This window comes from Balaenoptera borealis (assembly GCF_965194805.1).
Source record: "Balaenoptera borealis genome assembly, chromosome: 2".
In the NCBI taxonomy this organism is placed as follows: Eukaryota; Metazoa; Chordata; class Mammalia; order Artiodactyla; family Balaenopteridae; genus Balaenoptera; species Balaenoptera borealis.
This window is the reverse complement of record NC_138867.1, coordinates 48,104,145-48,123,025: the sequence shown is the minus strand read 5'-3', so window position 1 is coordinate 48,123,025 and position 18,881 is coordinate 48,104,145. Positions and strand designations below refer to the sequence as shown.

General features: G+C 38.0%; 1 protein-coding gene across 16 annotated transcripts in view; it reads left to right on the top strand.

The window, feature by feature from the left end:
* The window catches only part of PDE4D (phosphodiesterase 4D), a 1,112,988-nt gene that overhangs the window by 738,625 nt on the left and 355,482 nt on the right, over window positions 1-18,881 (top strand). The window contains exon 1 of one of the 16 annotated variants that reach the window (XM_082382273.1): window positions 14,320-14,623. The exons of 14 other annotated variants lie outside the window; for them this stretch is intronic. In XM_082382273.1, the coding sequence (XP_082238399.1) occupies window positions 14,535-14,623 (89 nt within the window). In that variant the 5' untranslated portion in view covers window positions 14,320-14,534. Of the gene's footprint in view, window positions 1-14,319; window positions 14,624-18,881 lie in introns of those variants that run through there. One more of the 16 variants, XM_082382256.1, reaches the window with a different exon arrangement.

Below are 18,881 nucleotides of genomic sequence, written 5' to 3'. Positions count from 1 at the left end.
AAGGCAAGAGACTCCCCACGTACCTGGGTAGGGCAAAAGAAAAAAGAAAAAACAGAGACAAAAGAATAGGGATGGGAGCTGCACCAGTGGGAGGGAGCTGTGAAGGAGGAAAGGTTTCCACACACTAGGAAGCCCCTTCGCGGGCGGAGATGGGTGGGTGGCGGAGTAGGGGTAAGCTTCGGAGCCACAGAAGAGAGTGCAGCAACAGGGGTGCGGAGGGCAAAGTGGAGAGATTCCCGCACAGAGGATCGGTGCTGACCAGCGCTCACCAGCCCGAGAGGCTTGTCTGCTCACCCGCCAGGGCGGGCAGGGGCTGGGAGCTGAGGCTCCGGCTTTGGAGGTCAGATCCCAGGGAGAGGACTGAGGTTGGCTGCATGAACACAGCCTGAAGGGGGCTAGTGCACCACAGCTAGCTGGGAGGGCATCCGGGGAAAAGTCTGGACCTGCCTAAGAGGCAAGAGACATTGATTCCAGGTGTGCGAGGAGAGGGGATTCAGAGCACCACCTAAACGAGTTCCAGAGACGGTGTGAGCCACGGCTATCAACGTGAACCCCAGAGACAGCATGAGACACCAAGGCTGCTGCTGCCACCACCAAGAAGCCTGTGTGCAAGCACAGGTCACTATCCACACCTCCCCTCCTGGGAGCCTGTGCAGCCCGCCATGGCCAGGGCCCCGTGATCCAGGGACAACTTCCCCAGGAGAACACATGGCGTGCCTCATGCTGTTGCAACGTCACGCTAGCCTCTGCCACCACAGGCTTGCCCCATACTCCGTACCCCTCCCTCCCCCTGGGCTGAGTAAGTCAGAGCCCCCTAATCAGCTGCTCCTTTAACCCCATCCTGTCTAAGCGAAGAACAGACACCCTCAGGCGACCTAAATGCAGAGGCGGGGCCAAATCCAAAGCTGAACCCCAGGAGCTGTGCGAACAAAGAAGAGAAAGGGAAATCTCTCGAGCAGCCTCAGGAGCAGCGGATTAAATCTCCACAATCAACTTGATGTACCCTGCATCTGTGGAATACCTGAAGAGACAATGAATCGTCCAAAACTTGAGGCAGTGGACTGTGGGAGCAACTGTAGACTTGGGGTTTGCTTTCTGCATCTAATTTGTTTCTGGTTTTATGTTTATCTTAGTTTAGTATTTAGAGTTTATTATTATTGGTAGATTTGTTTATTGATTTGGTTGCTCTTTTCCCTTTTTTTTCTTTTTCTATATAGATATATATATATATTCCTTTTTCTCTTTTTGTGAGTGTGTATGTGTATGCTTCTTTGGTGATTTTGTCTGCACAGCTTTGCTTTTACCATTTGTCCTAGGGTTCTGTGTGTCCGTTTTTTATTTTTATTTTATTTTTTTTAGTATAGTTTTTAGCGCTTGCTATCATTGGTGGATTTGTTTTTTGGTTTGGTTGCTCTCTTTTTTCTTTCCTTCTTTTTCTTTTTTTATTACTTAAATTTTTTTTTAAGTTTTAATAATTTTTTTATTTTTTATTTTAATTATTTTATTTTATTTTATTTTTTCTTTCTTTCTTTTTTCTCCCTTTTCTTCTGAGCTGTGTAGCTGACAGGGACTTGGTGCTCTGTACGGGTGTCAGGGCTGTGCCTCTGAGGTGGGAGAGCCAAGTTCAGGACATTGGTCCACCAGAGACCTCCCAGCTCCATGTAATATCAAACAGTGAAAGCTCTCCCAGAGATCTCCATCTCAACACTAAGAACCAGCTCCACTCAACAACCAGCAAGCTACAGTGCTGGACACGCTATACCAAACAACTAGCAAGACAGGAACTCAACACCACCCATTAGCAGAGAGGCTGCCTAAAATCATAATAAGGTCTAAGACACCCCCAAAACACACCACTAGACGAGGTCCTGCCCACCAGAAAGACAAGATCCAGCCTCATCCACCAGAACACAGACACCAGTCCCCTCCACCAGGAAGCCTACACAACCCACTGAACCAACCTTACCCACTGGGGGCAGACACCAAAGACAACGGGAACTGCGAACCTGCAGGCTGCAAAAAGGAGACCCCAAACACAGAAAGTAAAGCAAAATGAGAAGACAGAGAAACACACAGCAGATGAAGGAGCAAGGTAAAAACCCACCAGACCAAACAAATGAAGAGGAAATAGGCAGTCTACCTGAAAAAGAATTCAGAGTAATGATAGTGAAGATGATCCAAAATCTTGGAAATAGAATGGAGAAAATACAAGAAACATTTAACAAGGACCTAGAAGAACTAAAGAGCAAACATACAGTGATGAACAATACAATAAATGAAATTAAAAATTCTCTAGAAGGAATCAATAGCAGAATAACTGAGGCAGAAGAATGGACAAATAACCTGGAAGATAAAATAGTGGAAATAACTACCACAGAGCAGAGTAAAGAAAACAGAAAGAAAAGAATTGAGGACAGTCTCAGAGACCTCTGGGACAACACTAAACGCATCAACATTCTAATTATAGGAGTCCCAGAAGAGAAAGAGTAAAAGAAAGGGACTGAGAAAATATTTGAAGAGATTATAGTTTAAAACTTCCCTAATATGGGAAAGGAAATAGTCAATCAAAGCCAGGAAGTGCAGAGAGTTCCATACAGGATAAATCCAAGGAGAAACACACCAAGACACATATTAATTGAACTATCGAAAATTAAATACAAAGAAAAAATATTAAAAGCAGCAAGGGAAAAACAACAAATAGCATACAAGGGAATCCCCATAAGGTTAACAGCTGATCTTTCAGCAGAAACTCTGCAAGCCAGAAGGGATGAAAGGGAAACACCTACAACCAATATTACTGTACCCAGCAAGGATCTCATTTAGATTCGACAGAGAAATTAAAACCTTTACAAACAAACAAAACCTAACCAGCTTTACAACAAATGCTAAGAAACTTCTCTAGGCAGGAAATAAAAGAGAATGAAAAGACCTGCAATACCAAACCCAAAACAGTTAAGAAAGTGGTAATAGGAACATACATATTGATAACTACCTTAAATTTAAATGGATTAAATGCTCCAACCAAAAGACATAGACTGGCTAAATGGATACAAAAACAAGACCCATATATATGCTGTCTACAAGAGACCCACTTCAGACCTAGGGACACATACAGACTGAAAGTGAGGGGATGGAAAAAGATATTCCATGCAAATGGAAATCAAAAGAAAGCTGGAGTAGCAATTCTCATATCAGACAAAATAGACTTTAAAATAAAGACTATTACAAGAAACAAAGAAGGACACTACATACTGATCAAGGGATCAATCCAAGAAGAAGATATAACAATTGTAAATATTTATGCACCCAACATAGGAGCACCTCAATACATAAGGCAAATGCTAACAGCCATAAAAGGGGAAATCGACAGTAACACAATCATAGTAGGGGACTTTAACACCCCACTTTCACCAATGGACAGATCATCCAAAATGAAAATAAATAAGGAAACACAAACTTTAAATGGTACATTAAACAAGATGGACTTAATTGATATTTATAGGACATTCCATCCAAAAACAACAGAATACACTTTCTTCTGAAGTGCTCATGGAACATTCTCCAGGATAGATCATATCTTGGGTCACAAATCAAGCCTTGGTAAATTTAAGAAAACTGAAATCGTATCAAGTATCTTTTCCAACCACAATGCTATGAGACTAGATATCAATTACAGGAAAAATTCTGTAAACAATACAAACACATGGAGGCTAAATAATACACTACTAAATAACCAAGAAATCACTGAAGAAATCAAATAGGAAATCAAAAAATCCCTAGAAACAAATGACCATGAAAACACAATGACCCAAAACCTATGGGATGCAGCAAAAGCAGTTCTAAGAGGAAAGTTTATGGCAATACAATCCTACCTCAAGAAACAAGAAACATCTCAAATACACAACCTAACCTTACACCTAAAGCAATTAGAGAAAGAAGAACAAAAAAATCCCAAAATTAGCAGAAGGAAAGAAATCATAAAGATCAGATCAAAAATAAATGAAAAAGAAATGAAGAAAACAACAGCAAAGATCAATAAAACTAAAAGCTGGTTCTTTGAGAAGATAAACAACGTTGATAAACAATTAGCCAGACTCATCAAGAAAAAAAAGGGAGAAGACTTAAATCAACAGAATTAGAACTGAAAAAGAAGAAGGAACACCTGACACTGCAGAAATACAAAGGATCATGAGAGATTACTATAAGCAACTCTATGCCAATAAAATGGACAACCTGGAAGAAATGGACAAATTCTTAGAAAAGCACAACCTTCTGAGACTGAAACAGGAAGAAATAGAGAATATAAACAGACTAATCACAAGCACTGTAATTGAGACTGTGATTAAAAATCTTCCAACAAACAAAAGCCCAGGACCAGATGGCCTCACAGGCGAATTCTATCAAACATTTAGAGAAGAGCTAACACCCATCCTTCTCAAACTCTTCCAAAAAATTGCAGAGGAAGGAACACTCCCAAACTCATTCTATGAGGCCACCATCACCCTGATACCAAAACCAGACAAAGATACTACAAAAAAAGAAAATTACAGATCAATATCACTGATGAACATAGATGCAAAAATCCTCAACAAAAAACTAGCAAACAGAATCCAACAGCACATTAAAAGGATCATACACCATGATCAAGTGGGGTTTATCCCAGGAATGCAAGGATTCTTCGGTATATACAAATCAATCAATGTTATATTTTGACCCACCTCCTAGAGAAATGGAAATAAAAACAAAAATAAACACATGGGACCTAATGAAACTTAAAAGCTTTTGCACAGCAAAGAAAGCCATAAACGAGACAAAAAGACAACCCTCAGAATGGGAGAAAAATTTGCAAACGAAGTAACTGACAAAGGATTAATCTCCAAAATATACAAGCAGCTCATGCAGCTCAATATCAAAAAAAAAGCAAACAACCCAATCCAAAACTGAGCAGAAGAACTATATAGACATTTCTCCCAAGAAGATATACAGATTGCCAACAAACACATGAAAGGATGCTCAACATCATTAATCATTAGAGAAATGGAAATCAAAACTACAATGAGGTATCACCTCATACCAGTCAGAATGGCCATCATCAAAAAATCTACAGACAATTAGTGCTGGAGAGGGTGTGGAGAGAATGGAACCCTCTTGCACTATTGGTGGGAATGTAAATTGATACAGCCATTATGGAGAACAGTATGGAGGTTCCTTTAAAAACTAAAAATAGAACTACTATATGACCCAGCAATCCCACTACTGGGCATATACCCTGAAAAAACCATAATTCATAAAGAGTCATGTACCACAATGTTCATTGCAGCTCTATAGCCAGGACATGGCAGCAACATTAAGTGTCCATCAACAGATGAATGGATTAAGAAGATGTGGCACATGTATACAATGGAATATTACTCAGCCATAAAAAGAAATGAAATTGAGTATTTGTAGTGAGATGATGGACCTAGAGTCTGTCTAACAGAGTGAAGTCAGAAAGAGAAAAACAAATACCGTATGCTAACACATATATATGGAATCTAAAAAAAAAAAAAAAAGGTTCTGAAGAACCTAGGGGCAGGACAGGAATAAAGACGCAGATGAAGACAATGGACTTGAGGACACAGGGAGGGTGAAGGGTAAGCTGGGACAAAGTGAGAGAGTAGCATGGACATATATACACTACCAAATGTAAAATGGATAGCTAGTGGGAAGCAGCCACATAGCACAGGGAGATCAGCTCGGTGCTTTGTGACCACCTAGAAGGGTGGGAGAGGGAGGGTGGGAGGGAGACGCAAGAGGGAGGGTATATGGGGATATATGTATATGTATATCAGATTCACTTTGTTATAAAGCAGAAAGTAACACACCATTGTAAAGCAATTACATTCCAATAAAGATGTTAAAAAAAAAAAAAAGAAATAGTAGGTTAAAAATAGATTCACTGATATTGGGATTTTTTTTTTTTAACGAAACAGAGTCTCTTTCTTGTCCATAACACACTAGGCCTATCACTGATATAATACTCGTTTAAAAATGTAACAAAAGGAAACACAAAATAAAACCCAGAGAAAAACCAAAGTTCCCATTTTTTAAAACAGCTCCTGATTCATAGATTTTATAGGGTATTTTGTACAATATCAGAAACTGTCTAATATGCCCAATCATCCCATTTCTAATCACCTGACTGATGTCTTAATTTACTAAGAATTACGCTGTATGAAACAATCCAGAAAACGTATTACATAGGACTAATGTGGAATAAGAGCTCATGATTGACAGCTTTTATCACCTAAATGGATATTGATTTTGATAATTCATAATCTTTAGCAGATCTTTAACATTTACTGTGTAGTCATTAATTTGCTTTTGTTAGTGAGATTTAGGAATTCAAATACACTATGGTGTTTACATTACATTTAACAAATACGTTGTCTTTGCCTATACAAAGTCCACACTTTACAATAGACTCAGTATGAAAGCATAGAGACTTAAACGTAGGTCAACATCATGTACAAGCCATGTGTACTGTTCAGATGAATCTCACTATAACAGTATAGTTCGCATTGCTCAAGTCCAATATGATAATCACCTGTTAAGAAGCAAGCTCTTAAATGTTACAGGCAGAACCTAAGTGGTGGTTGCACAGCTTAGGTAAGAATTCACTGTAGAATTCTTTCAACTTTTCTAAATTTTTGAAAATTTTCATAATACTATTTTGGAAGAAAGTCTCTTTTTGATATGGCAAGAACCATAGTCTACATTTTTTTCTGAAACAAGTTTTATATGGCTCATCAAGTTTGTGTTTCTGCCATCTGTAATTCAACTCACTCTAGAATATTCCAGAACTGAGTGCCCTATTTACGGCATTCTTTTTTGTCCCCCTTTCTCTGTAAAAGAAAAATGCCAAGGGACAGTTAGTCAGTTTTAATGTTGTGAGCAATATTGATACATTTTATTGAGGAAATGCTGACCACCATTAGGTCACAGAGATGTTTTTATGAGGTGAGATGTTTTCTCAGTCACAATCCTCTATAAAGAGGGACCATTTTTCTTTGTATCCTTAGCCACTTAGCACCGACTTACACCCACACCCACTCTCCCTGCATTCATTCCTTAGCTCACTTATTGTCTAGGCATATACTGGTTAACAACCTAGGTTTTACAACTGCTGAGGCCTCAATTTTAACCTCAGATTTGCCACTCATTGGCTGTGTGATCCTAGGGGCAAATGACTTTAACTTTTTAAGCCTCCATTTCCTTAGCTAGAAAACACAATAAATATAAGGTAAGCTTATCGGTATATTATTGTGAGGATAATATAAGTTATGTTAAGCCCTTATCACACTGTAAATACCAAATAAGTAGTTGATATTGTCATAGTAAAATAAGGAATTAAAAAAGTACCCCGACCTTATGGTGATGTTTACTTCACAGAATCAGTCAGTGCATGGAGAGTGGCAGGGTGAGGAAAGCATCCTGGGGTTGTCAGATCAGCAATAAGTGTCCAGGAACGGGAAAGTTTGTGAATACTGGCTCCAATAAATGGATATCCAGATTTAGCAAGATATTGAACACTGTCATGGAAAAAATTCCTATTGCCAAAGTTGAAAACATGGGATTGTTGTTATTTAGAGATTCATGGTATTTGGGGACTTTTTGCTTTCTCCCGAGGGAGTAGTTTTGTTTCTTAGCCTGATAACTCCATCACTGCCTTTCTTGTTTGTTAACATAATTCTAAAAAACTGAAAGAGGCCATTTCTGCCCTTATTTGGTGTGTGGTCAACAAGGAGAGCAGCATGAGTTGGAATCAGTGCTGCGCTGCAGATGCTTTCCCAATTAAACACCTTGTCTTCAGGATCCCATAAGTTTTCAAAAAATAAATGGTAATGTTTCTATATTTAGGTGAAGCCCAGGATTTTGAAGAATTGAGAAAAATTCCATCAGCTAACTTTAGTATTCCTTGCCACTTATTTATTTATTTATTTTTTAGTTTTTTAAACAGAACCAGTAGAGGATTTTCAACCTGCAAATAAACATTAAAGTTTTGCTATGAGATTAACCTTTAAACGTAACAGCTTGATATTCTGTCCTTACACACTTAGGATAAAAAATTTCAAATGGGGGAAAAAAGGACAGTCAAAACTGAAGACTGTTACCCTTCTGAAACTGGTTAAATGATATGCCAACTTACCATGCTCATGAAGTGACCATTTTAGAGGACAATTCTTAAAACTAGAAATGTTTCTAACAGTATGGAAAATAGTTTATCTAGTTCTCCAAAAGGCTTACCAACATTAGTAGCAGTGCCTAAAATCTGGGGTGACATTTCCTAAATGCTTTTATGTAAAGTAGTCCATTCATCTCAAAAACTCTGCAATGGTTCTCTTTTGGATAAGACACTAAACTCAGCAAGGTCAGGCAACAGTGCTCAAGGTCATATGACAAGTTCATAGCATAACTGTGGCTCTAATCTCCCTTACTGGGGCTGCCCTGAATACTTGCCCAGTGGTGTTTCATCAAAAATCAGACAAACAAACAGTTCTGGGGACAGGCCTGTATTCATTTGGTCATAACAATGACAATGGTTTTCCTGGTTTTGTTATTTTATTTTATTTTAATTGATTGATTGCTACAGTTGTGACTTTGTCAGAAGGTGCATCTAAGGAAAGAGAAAATAGGTAAGTCCCACCTAAATTACCCATGGTGAAATTTTTTGCCCCTATTTAGGAACATAAAAGAACATAATGTAGATGATGCATCTTATTTTCAAGAAGTCCTGAGATGATTGGTTTACTGATTCATTAAACAGAATTATTGTGACTTGTTTATTTTGCTAGGCACAGAGGATGCAGTAGGAAAGCAGACAGTGTATGTCCTCATGACGTTTAGGTCTGTCAGGGAAGCCAGACATTGAAAAAGTAATTGCAAATGTGCTGACAGTGACAAAGATTAAAGTGCAGAGTGCTGTGGAGACATCCCTTGGTCTGAGAAAGCAGGGAAGGCTTCCTGGAGGAAGTGGCTTTCAAGAGGAAGTTCTGTATCTGCCCTTTCACTCACCAGTCAATAACTAAGGAGGATTTTTTTCAGTCTTCAATCATGAGTACAATATTGAAAATAAAATTTTTCTGACTTTTAAAATCTTCATATACAGAAATTTAGACAAACACTTACTAACCCCAGAAGACTTTTACACACATTTTAAAACATCATGTTTAGTTCTTTATTTCAAGTGATTAGCCTATACTAATTTCAAATTTTAAAGAATTTGACTCTAGAAATATTTCCTGTTGACTACTTAAAAAAATCTCCTAGGACTTTGTCAGTCACTTACTAGACACTTAAGAAACATAAAACGTCTTTCTCTTCCCTCTCATTTCTTCCTCCCTGTTTTTTTCCCTACAACCCTCATTTACCCAAGTGTTTAAATAGAACTCAGTGCCTTACTGATAGAAAGGACTTGACCTAATTATCTTTCAAATTGCTAAAACATTCCTAAAACATGTAGATAGAAACCTTGAGTGTATAACAAAGAATTTTGATTCACAATCCAGTTTTATTTTATCTTTTATTCTTATATTTAATCATGCCTCATCATTTGTTTTATTCTATGTCTTAATAATTTTAGCTCTTTTCAAATAACAATTGCTGGCGAGGGTGTGGAGAAAGGGAACCCTCCTGCACTGTTGGTGGGAATGTAAGTTGGTGTAGCCCACTGTGGAAAACAGTATGGGGGTTCCTCAAAAAACTAAAAATAGAGTTACCATATGATCCAGCAATTCCACTCCTGGGCATATATCCAGACAAAACTACAATTCAAAAAGATACATGCACCCCTATGTTCAAAGTAGCACTGTTCACAATAGCCAAGACATGGAAACAACCTGAATGTCCAAAGATAAATGGATAAAGAAGATGTGGTACATATATACAATGGAATACTACTCAGCCATAAAAAAGAATGAAATAATGCCATTTGCAGCAACATGGATGGACCTAGAGATTATCATACTGAGTGAAGTCAGACAGACTAAGACAAATATATGATATCACTTATATGTGGAATCTAAAGTATGACACAAATGAACCTATCTACAAAACAGAAATAGTCTCACAGGCAAAGGGAACAGACTGGTGGTTGCCAAGGGGGACGAGTGGTGGGAGAGGGATGGATTGAGATTTTAAGTTTAGCAGATGCAAACTATTATATATAGAATGGATAAACAACAAGGTCCTACTGTATAGCGCAGGGAACTATATTCGGTATCCTGTGATAAACCATAGTGCAAAAGAATATAAAAAAGAATGTATACATATGAGTACACATGTATAACTTAATCACTTTGCTGTATAGCAGAAACTAGCACGACATTGTAAATCAACTATACATCAATAAAAAAAAAACTTTAAAAAATTTTGTAACAAAATAAAATAGTAATAATAATAATTTTAGCTCTTTAATTACATTTTATTCCTGTTTGTGTCCCAGAATATATATGAATAAAGGATGCATTTGAAGCAGATTAATATGCAGAGTATGCTTTCCTAATGCTCTTAAGACTATGGGGTACCTTCAATTCTGTTAGCCCTCCCCTGGGTTACAGCTCATAAAAAACAGTTTCCGAAGTTTCCTTCATTTCAGAACATGGAATAATTCACCTCTAAATCAAGTAGACACATATAAGGTTTAGAATGACTATTTGAAAGCAATTCAAAGAAAATGTTAACGTTATTTTGCAGCATTTCCATTTGGAGTAATAATTGATAGTTGATTATGATACTCTATTAATGTAATAAGAGGGCTTGTTTAAACCACAATTACTTATATGGAATGAATAAGGTTTCAGAAGTGCACAAGTCTGCTTGTTAAATTTCCTTTCGGCACACTCTTTTGCAACGGATCACCCTGAAAATCGAATTGTTATGATGAAACGATTATCAGAGGTAGCTGATAACATGAAAACGAAATGCAATTGCTTGATTCCACATTAACTTCTGCTGCCTTTTAGTCTGCAACCAGCAGCTATTTCAAAATACTGCATTATCCTGAACCCATATCTCTGCCTGCTCTGGTTTCCTGGGGCAATGTATTTCAACACCACACAAGCCCATTAATTTAACTGTCTGTTTCTCTGAAGTTTAGCTCAAAACTTCTCCTTCCACCTATCAGACAGTGGCTTGGTGTGTAAATAAATGCTTATGTGGCTTATGTTTAAATTCTCCTACTTTTAAATTTGGGATTTTCAGATTTGATTCATAGTAGCCACCTCCTATAAAGGAAATTCTGAATTTCTGTGTCAAATATCAAACCCCAAACTTGCATTTTAACATCTGGAATCTTGGAACCAAAATCCCAGAAATGTTCAAGAGGCAAAAATGCCTTATTTAGAGCCCTGCAAAACATAAGATCTATGTTATTGGCAGGAGGCAGGCATTTTCTTGAGATTTTGGAGAGATTAGGAATTATGTGAATAACAGTTGGGTGAATGCAAAGTTTAGACTTCAGAACCTGGTTTTCCCTGCCATATAAGTTTAGTTTCCAACTTGTAAAAGAAGAGTTTGTCTCAGGGGTGGAACATCTCTCCGTGACATTCAATCATGCTTTTCTTAAAACAACTTCTGGGAAATAAATGCTTACTAATATGACAAACTAAAATATTCAAAAGATTCTCCTTCATTTCCTTCTCTATCCTTTAGTACATGTGAAGTGAAAGTTATAAACAGCTGTTTGAAATACAAATGACAGCACAGGTTCATCCTAGCAAACATCTTATTTAATTTTCTTATTGTTTCCAATTGCCTAAATTCTCATGTCTGTGAAGTACTAGCCAGTCCCTCAAAATAATATTAATGTTTATACTTGAAATCAGGGCTTAACTTTGCTCATAATTAATCTCAGAAATAACTAGTTTATTTCCGTGACCTTGCTGAGACCTGGTCACCTAAGGAGGATTATGCCTAACTGTACAGAAGAAATGGGATGGAGGTGGTGAGTAATTATTTTTAAGGAGAAAATAACATTAACATTGGCAGATACTTCTTGTATCTTTATCTAATCTCACATTAGGAAAAAGGACCAAAGTTTCCATTTTCCTGCTCATCATTTCACATTTATAGTTCCATTGTTTTGATCTTGCTTAACTGTTCTAGATATCTGCTTTCAAGAAGCAGAGGGGGAAAAGGAGAAACGTTTCGGCAATAATGAAAAAGACAACTTTGCATCTCCTTCAATTTCTTTTAGAAGAAGGTAGACATTCTATAGTACCTTCATTGTGCATTATTATTATGCCCTTATACTTCATCAGTTAGATATCAATTAACAGAGCATTCTTTTCAAAATGTAAATTGGTATGAACAAAGACAAGCATCGGTCAAAATGCCTGTTGCTGACTTTAGCCTGGTTGGGAAGACAGGGTCCATCTTGCCATGACAAGTGCGTTTGGGCTAACAATGTAAACAATATTTTTCTGCTTCCAATGTTGTATATATGGACTGCAGCTTTCATATTTAAAAACCAGTCATGCTATTTGTCCTACAAAATTTGAAATGCCACTGGATAAAATGAGAGCTTTGTATTGCATGGAAGGTGAATGAAGGAACTCTTTGCCGGTACCTTCCCTCCTATTCTCTTACTTGTTCTGTGTCCACCCCCCTCCCTCCCTTCATGCCAATCCACCTCCCACTCCACCAGTTTTCAGAGACATGCCCCCTCTTCACCCAGACTCCCAGTTTTCTTCCACTGTCTGGCTTCAGTCTCAGATGACGCCATTCTGTTCAACCCCGACTTGTTCAGCTCTGTGTCAGCTCTGCCAGGAATGTTTGCACTTCCTAAGAGCTGTCCTGACGTGGGAATTAAATAGAATATGGGAATAAAGTGCCAATGGTGGAATTTCATACACCAGAAGGGCAGGCTGGCGTAGGTATGGACACTTTCTCTGTCCTTTCAAAGGATACCAGGAAGGTGACCACCAATCTTGCTCCTGTGAAATGGGAATCCACATGCAAAAGCAAAAGGGTGTAGTTTGTGAAGCATTAAAATATTGCGAGTTGATTCGGCGAGAATGTGTTTATTTTTGAACTTTTGGCTCCTCCAAGGTCGCCGCTGTTCAGTCAGCTATCACTCACCCTCTTTTAGCCCATCTGTCAGATAGCAAAGAGGTGAAACCGTAAAAACGTTTTCTATTACTCATTCTCGAGGCTGATATGGAACCTGTAGTGTTCTCAGGAACCCCTGGTGTGCTGGATACTGTCATGAAAATAAGTGTCATGTTTACTGACTTGAGCTTTTACAGAAACTACAGGAATAGTTTGGACCCCTTGGGTATATAAGAAGAGATAGTTTGGCTACAGGGGGTCTCAAAATTTGGCAGACGTGGTGATACTCACCAAGCTCAGCTATTGGTTATATTTGTCCAGTCCAGAGGGAGTTAAGTCACTGGGCACTCCACGCCTCTCTAATCTTATCCCAGAGAAGTGGAGTTCTGCCTTGGTTTATAGTTGAGGTCACAGGCGGGGCAGTGTTTGGACAGGGACTGGGGGAATTATGCCACGTTGTTAGCATTCAATAGCACTTGGTGGTGAGGACCTATGACAGCACTGGGGTCCTTTGCCTCCTGAAGCATACTCTCTTGAAATAGATGCCTCACTGAGATGTGCTAGACTCGTAAAACATGTGAAGGGCTCTATGTGGCTTCCATCATTTATTTAATTTGAAAGAAGTTTGTTTTAAGAGACATCAGACAGTTAAGAAATGTTTCTAGGGAATAGAAAATGAGCAAGAAAATTGATCTCTGTTGTCAGAGTCACGCATTATAACTCACTTTCCAAGGTGACACAGTATCTCCTTGAGGGAAAAGCTGCCAAAAGCGCTGAAAGTGATCTGCTTGCTTTCTTCTCAAGCTGACTTGCAGGGAGGCGCTGGTCTTTCAAGACCATTAAATCCTTGTGTGAGGTTTGCTAATAACTGTGTTCATCCCTGTTTCTAAGAGAAGTTGAAATAAGGAAAATGATATTTGGCGGCTCGTTGTGTGAAAGTTAGTAAATCTCTGTTGAATTTCCCAGTCATGGGCATGTATTTACTTTTTTTTTTTTTTTTTTAACAAAGGTCCTTTGTTTACTTTTTTTTCTTAAACTTCACACTTCAATCATGCCTTTCACAGTGTGTGTGTGTGTGTGTGTGTGTGTGTGTGTGTGTGTGTGGGTGCGTGTTGTGCTTTCCAGGAGTGGCATGTGACTGTGCTGTTTAATCAGGGCTATATTTAAAAACACATTTGCAAGGGAGCGTTTCTCACGTTATTAACGAGATAAAGTCGGAGTGAAGCAAGCTCTGTCGCAAAGGGCGAGTGTCACGCAGCAGGAAGTCCCAGCCACCTCTTCCAGTCCTGCTTCAGCCACCCGCCACCTCCCTGGCCACACAGAGCACCCCACAGAGGAAATGCCCTCCTTTGGCCACAAGTGCCTCCTGCTCCTCCAGGGGCCATCCGGCCCCAGGGCCCTGCATCCACTCTGACTTGCCAGCGATCCTGCCAACTCCTTTACACATGGCTTTTGTTTGGGATCTTCGGGGAGTCACAGTGCCAGGACCCTCCACAAGAATCAAATCAAGATTGCGTTTCTCAAAGTCGTACAGGTATTGCTCTTTCTTTTTGTGGCTGGGAAGAGTTTTTTTTTTTTTTTTTTTCCATCAGCCTCTGTAGCTTTAGGCCCCCTGCAAAGAAGTCTTTGCCCTGTGTTGATCTGTTTAATTTCTATTTCCTATACTGCATTAAATTGGAAGGATGAATTGGTAGTATACAGAATAGGAGCTAAGCAGATGTGAACCTTGACATAGTCAGGGGTATTTGGGAACCCACAGAAGTAGAAGGAAATTGACTAACTCTAAAAGCTGATTTTGAGAGTTAAATGGTGAACTTATCAAAGCATTCCTGTGACTGACATCTGGAAAACAAGTGTGTTAGCCAGCCGAACGGACTTAATGTAGCCAGAATTGGTCATACTAACCTTCAGTTAATCCTTTAAATGTAAGGAAAGGGTTCTAGTTTGATTCAGCAAGCAAACAAGCAACAACAACAAAACACTGCTGTGTTGTTTATAAGTGTTTCAGGTCACATTCACATGGAAAAGTGGGAACTATCTCTGTGGTCTAGGTTGTAGTTCAGAGTTTTAATGTTGCCCAGGAGAAATAGAAACTATGAAATTGAAGTAAATATGTTATTAATGTGTCATGTCTAAAGATTTCTGTAGAAATCATATGAAAAATCTTGACCTTATGACCTCAATAAATTGTCAGTTACAGCTTTGCTTTACATCCAAGTTAGCTTATTTTGATCAAATAACTAGGAAAAACAGAAGGCACAGAAAAGTCTTTGATTTCCTTCTTTGCTCTAGTGTTTTAGATATTTACAAGAAAAAGATTGATTCTTCACACAGTTTTTGTTTCTGATTGGTTAGTCTGTAGCACTGCAAGCTATTTCACCAATAGCAAATGGAGGTGAAATTGTCTGCAAAATCTCAAGAATAGGCCTTCCTTCTTTAGACCAAATGTAACATATGTAGAAACTACCAGGCCTTTATAAAAGTATGTGTTAAATTTGGATTAAAATGTGTTCTGATTTACTCGCATAGAAAATATTCAAAGTTTAGATTAAAATAATTCAGAAGAATTATTTATTTGTTTTAGACAGTGTGAAAGATACTACCCTTGGAATATTTTAGGGAGCTATAAAATCAGAGGAATCAAATTACAAAATTCCCTAGTAAAAATGCGTAAGCAAACTTTGAAAGGGATAAATAAAAATTGGCAGTTAAAGGTGTAAGTAGTACTTCCTTACTACTAGATGTACATCTACTTCTACTTCAAAACAAAATAAATACCATTTATTTTTATTAATTATCTTAATTTGTTACTGTTAAGACTGCTTCAACATTAGAAATTATATGCCCACTCTATGCTTTACTTTCTACTGAATGCACTTCTCATGTTTATTATTTGCATCTCATGCTTATTATATGCTAAGATGTATGCTCATCAAAGATTTGTAAGCATTACTGTGCATATTTCCAATAGATGGTAGTTTCTAGACACTTCTTATCGTTGAGATCTGATAACAAGTTTCTAAATACCATAAATATCAAATTGCTGGGTAAGGCAAAAACAATAGCGTGTTGGACTAAAGAATTTCAGAAATCTCAGGAAATGCAGAGTTTAAGCTCTACCATATGATTTGTAGATATATTATGAAATTTGCCTTCTTGGTATGCCAAAGATATTTTCCTTTTCCTTGGTCAATTTGATCCTTTCAGAAATACAACAAGCACTGGAATGTCTAAGGATGAGTTTTCTATGTATTTAAAGGCCCTGTGTTTGTAGTTCTAACAAGTTTCTTTCATAATGAGTTTAAGAGGTGAGGGTGACATCCAGAATAGCCATCATGGGCCAATCTCCTTTGAAACCTGAGAGACTTTGTCCCTCATATATTTGCTTTTAATTTGAATATTAATTGCCCATAAAATAATTAATTTTTTATATATACTGTCTTCATTGTTCTGTGGATCCTATTTTCTCTCTCCCTTTGGACTATAAATTCCTTGAGGCCAGAGGCTCCCTTACATGTGAGGAGAATGCCATTAATGTGTGTTCGATGCAGTATCTTGCTACACTCTCTTAGTTGGTGTCACCCTTTTATTTGTAAAATCAACTTGCTGATATGATCAGGGCCTATCATAGGCCAGGAGTCCAGTGGAAGGTTAAGGACCTAGGACAGCAGTTGGACACTCTCATGTCACATTTTCAGAGATCTCTCAGTGCTTAAAAAAAAGAGAGTATGCATTCAGTCACAGCAATATACTGACAATAATGAAAAAAAGATGCTTATTGTACAGCTTTAAACTTTTAACAGACCACACCACCTCAAATGCACCATGAGTCAAAGTATTTATGTATGTGTACACCCACACACACACACACACACTCTACATTTATTTCTGAACAGCACGATTTCATTTCACAGCATTCCTGGAGTCAAAAGTGTTAAGCTATTTGATGTAAACATTTAAACTATCCCACAATTTTGCAACCCAGTTTTTGTATTTCTTCATTTCTTTTTTAATATAGGAGATCTTTAAAACATGGAAGTAACTTAAGCTTATCTTGACCTTTGAGAGGCTTTAGACATAATTCCACTATTGAAGCAACTGAAATAACTAGGTGTTAACCAACATTTCTTTGTTGAGTTTCTCCTTTACAAGTTTGTTTGTTTAATAAAAAAATTTTGTATTTTGTAAAATCCCCACACGTGTCTGGTAGAGTGTTATTTTTTTCTTTGAAGATTGAATGGATATTACGCATGATACTGGTGATGTACTTGGGTTTAAGCTGGAATATTTGTCTCTGGCATTGTTTTCACTCCCTGGTGGCATTCAGGATGAAGGAAAGCCAAGTCTGTAAAGAGTCTGATTTTTTAAAGTAACAGTAAATCATATGTATTTGATGAGTGTTGATCCCTGAGAAATACAACCTTGGGCAGTTATGCTTAAAATAGATTTGAAAGTCGTTTTTCAGCGGTGACGAGTTTTTGCCTTTTATGGATAAAATGTACTTACAGAGAAAGCCAAATATAATTAATATGTAGCTTATTAAGCTAAATTTGACTTGATGCGGAAACAGAGAGAGTCAGAGACAGACAGAGAGAGAAAGAGGATTACATCCTAAGGAGGCTAATTTTCCTCTGTGGACCTGGAATAAGAATCAATCATTACTTTAGAGCCACACCTCTCATGTCTGTCTTAGAGGAGAGAGAGAGGGGAATGATGTGCTTATGTTAGATTTGAGAAAATAATGTCAGTGAGTGAACTCATGTTGAAGGTTTGAATATAGTACCTCAGAAAATTGGGAAGAAAATGATATGGGAAGCGAAGAACGAACAAGGAGCTAGGACTTAGCAGATTGGTGGGCTCTGACAACTCCCCAGGGGAACACTAGGACATTTTGTTTTTTAAAAATGTTATTGTTTAAAGTTATAGTAACAGTCAAGGAAACTTGAAATAGCAAGTTACTCTTCTAGAGATGGTCTTGTCTTCCAACCAGAACAAATCACAAAACTTTCTGCTTTCTGTCTTCTCAAAAAGGAATGTTAAGAGGAACATATTATATGGGGACTGTGGAGTGAGTATTGTACAAATAGAGGAGAACACCATCCAAGGCACCTTGAAGTTCAGGGTAGAGGTGATTTCACTAACATCCCACAGACCAGAAACAAAGTATGCTCTAGTTTTCCTGCCCCTTACACTAATAGGCATCATGGAATATACTACATTATTGACTATTTGCTGAAACAAACAACCCTAGATAAACTTAAATCACCTCCTGTGCAAATCTTGGACAGTTATGCTCAAATCCACAACTTTGATCTGGAGATTTTTAAGTAGCAGTTATTTGCAGGGACAATTGGAAAATACTGTCTCTTAGCTACTCTTTGTTCCTACAGAAACTGAACTGTAGCACATCAATGGCTGTCAAATTAAACTCAGTTTGCCCACTAGAAAATGCTGGCTAGAGCCCAAGTCTTAGAAAGAGAAAGGAGTGCCACCCACAAATCAGTAAGCTAGGATGTAACTTTCTAAGTATCACATTAGCACCTCCTGTTGTATGGCATTAAAAAAAATTTTTTTGTAAAGCATTTCAGATGTAACAGATGTTAATAACTGCTCTTTTTAGTGTTCTGTTCCGTAGCTCATCTCATTCAATTTTTTAGGGTAAGTGAAGAGGATGGGTATAATTACCACCAAATAAGAGAAGAATTGCAGGTTCAGGGATCAGAGGCTACACAACACACATGTGGTCAGAAGTCCAGAGTAAGAGTAATAAGTTTTAAATTGTATTGGGAACT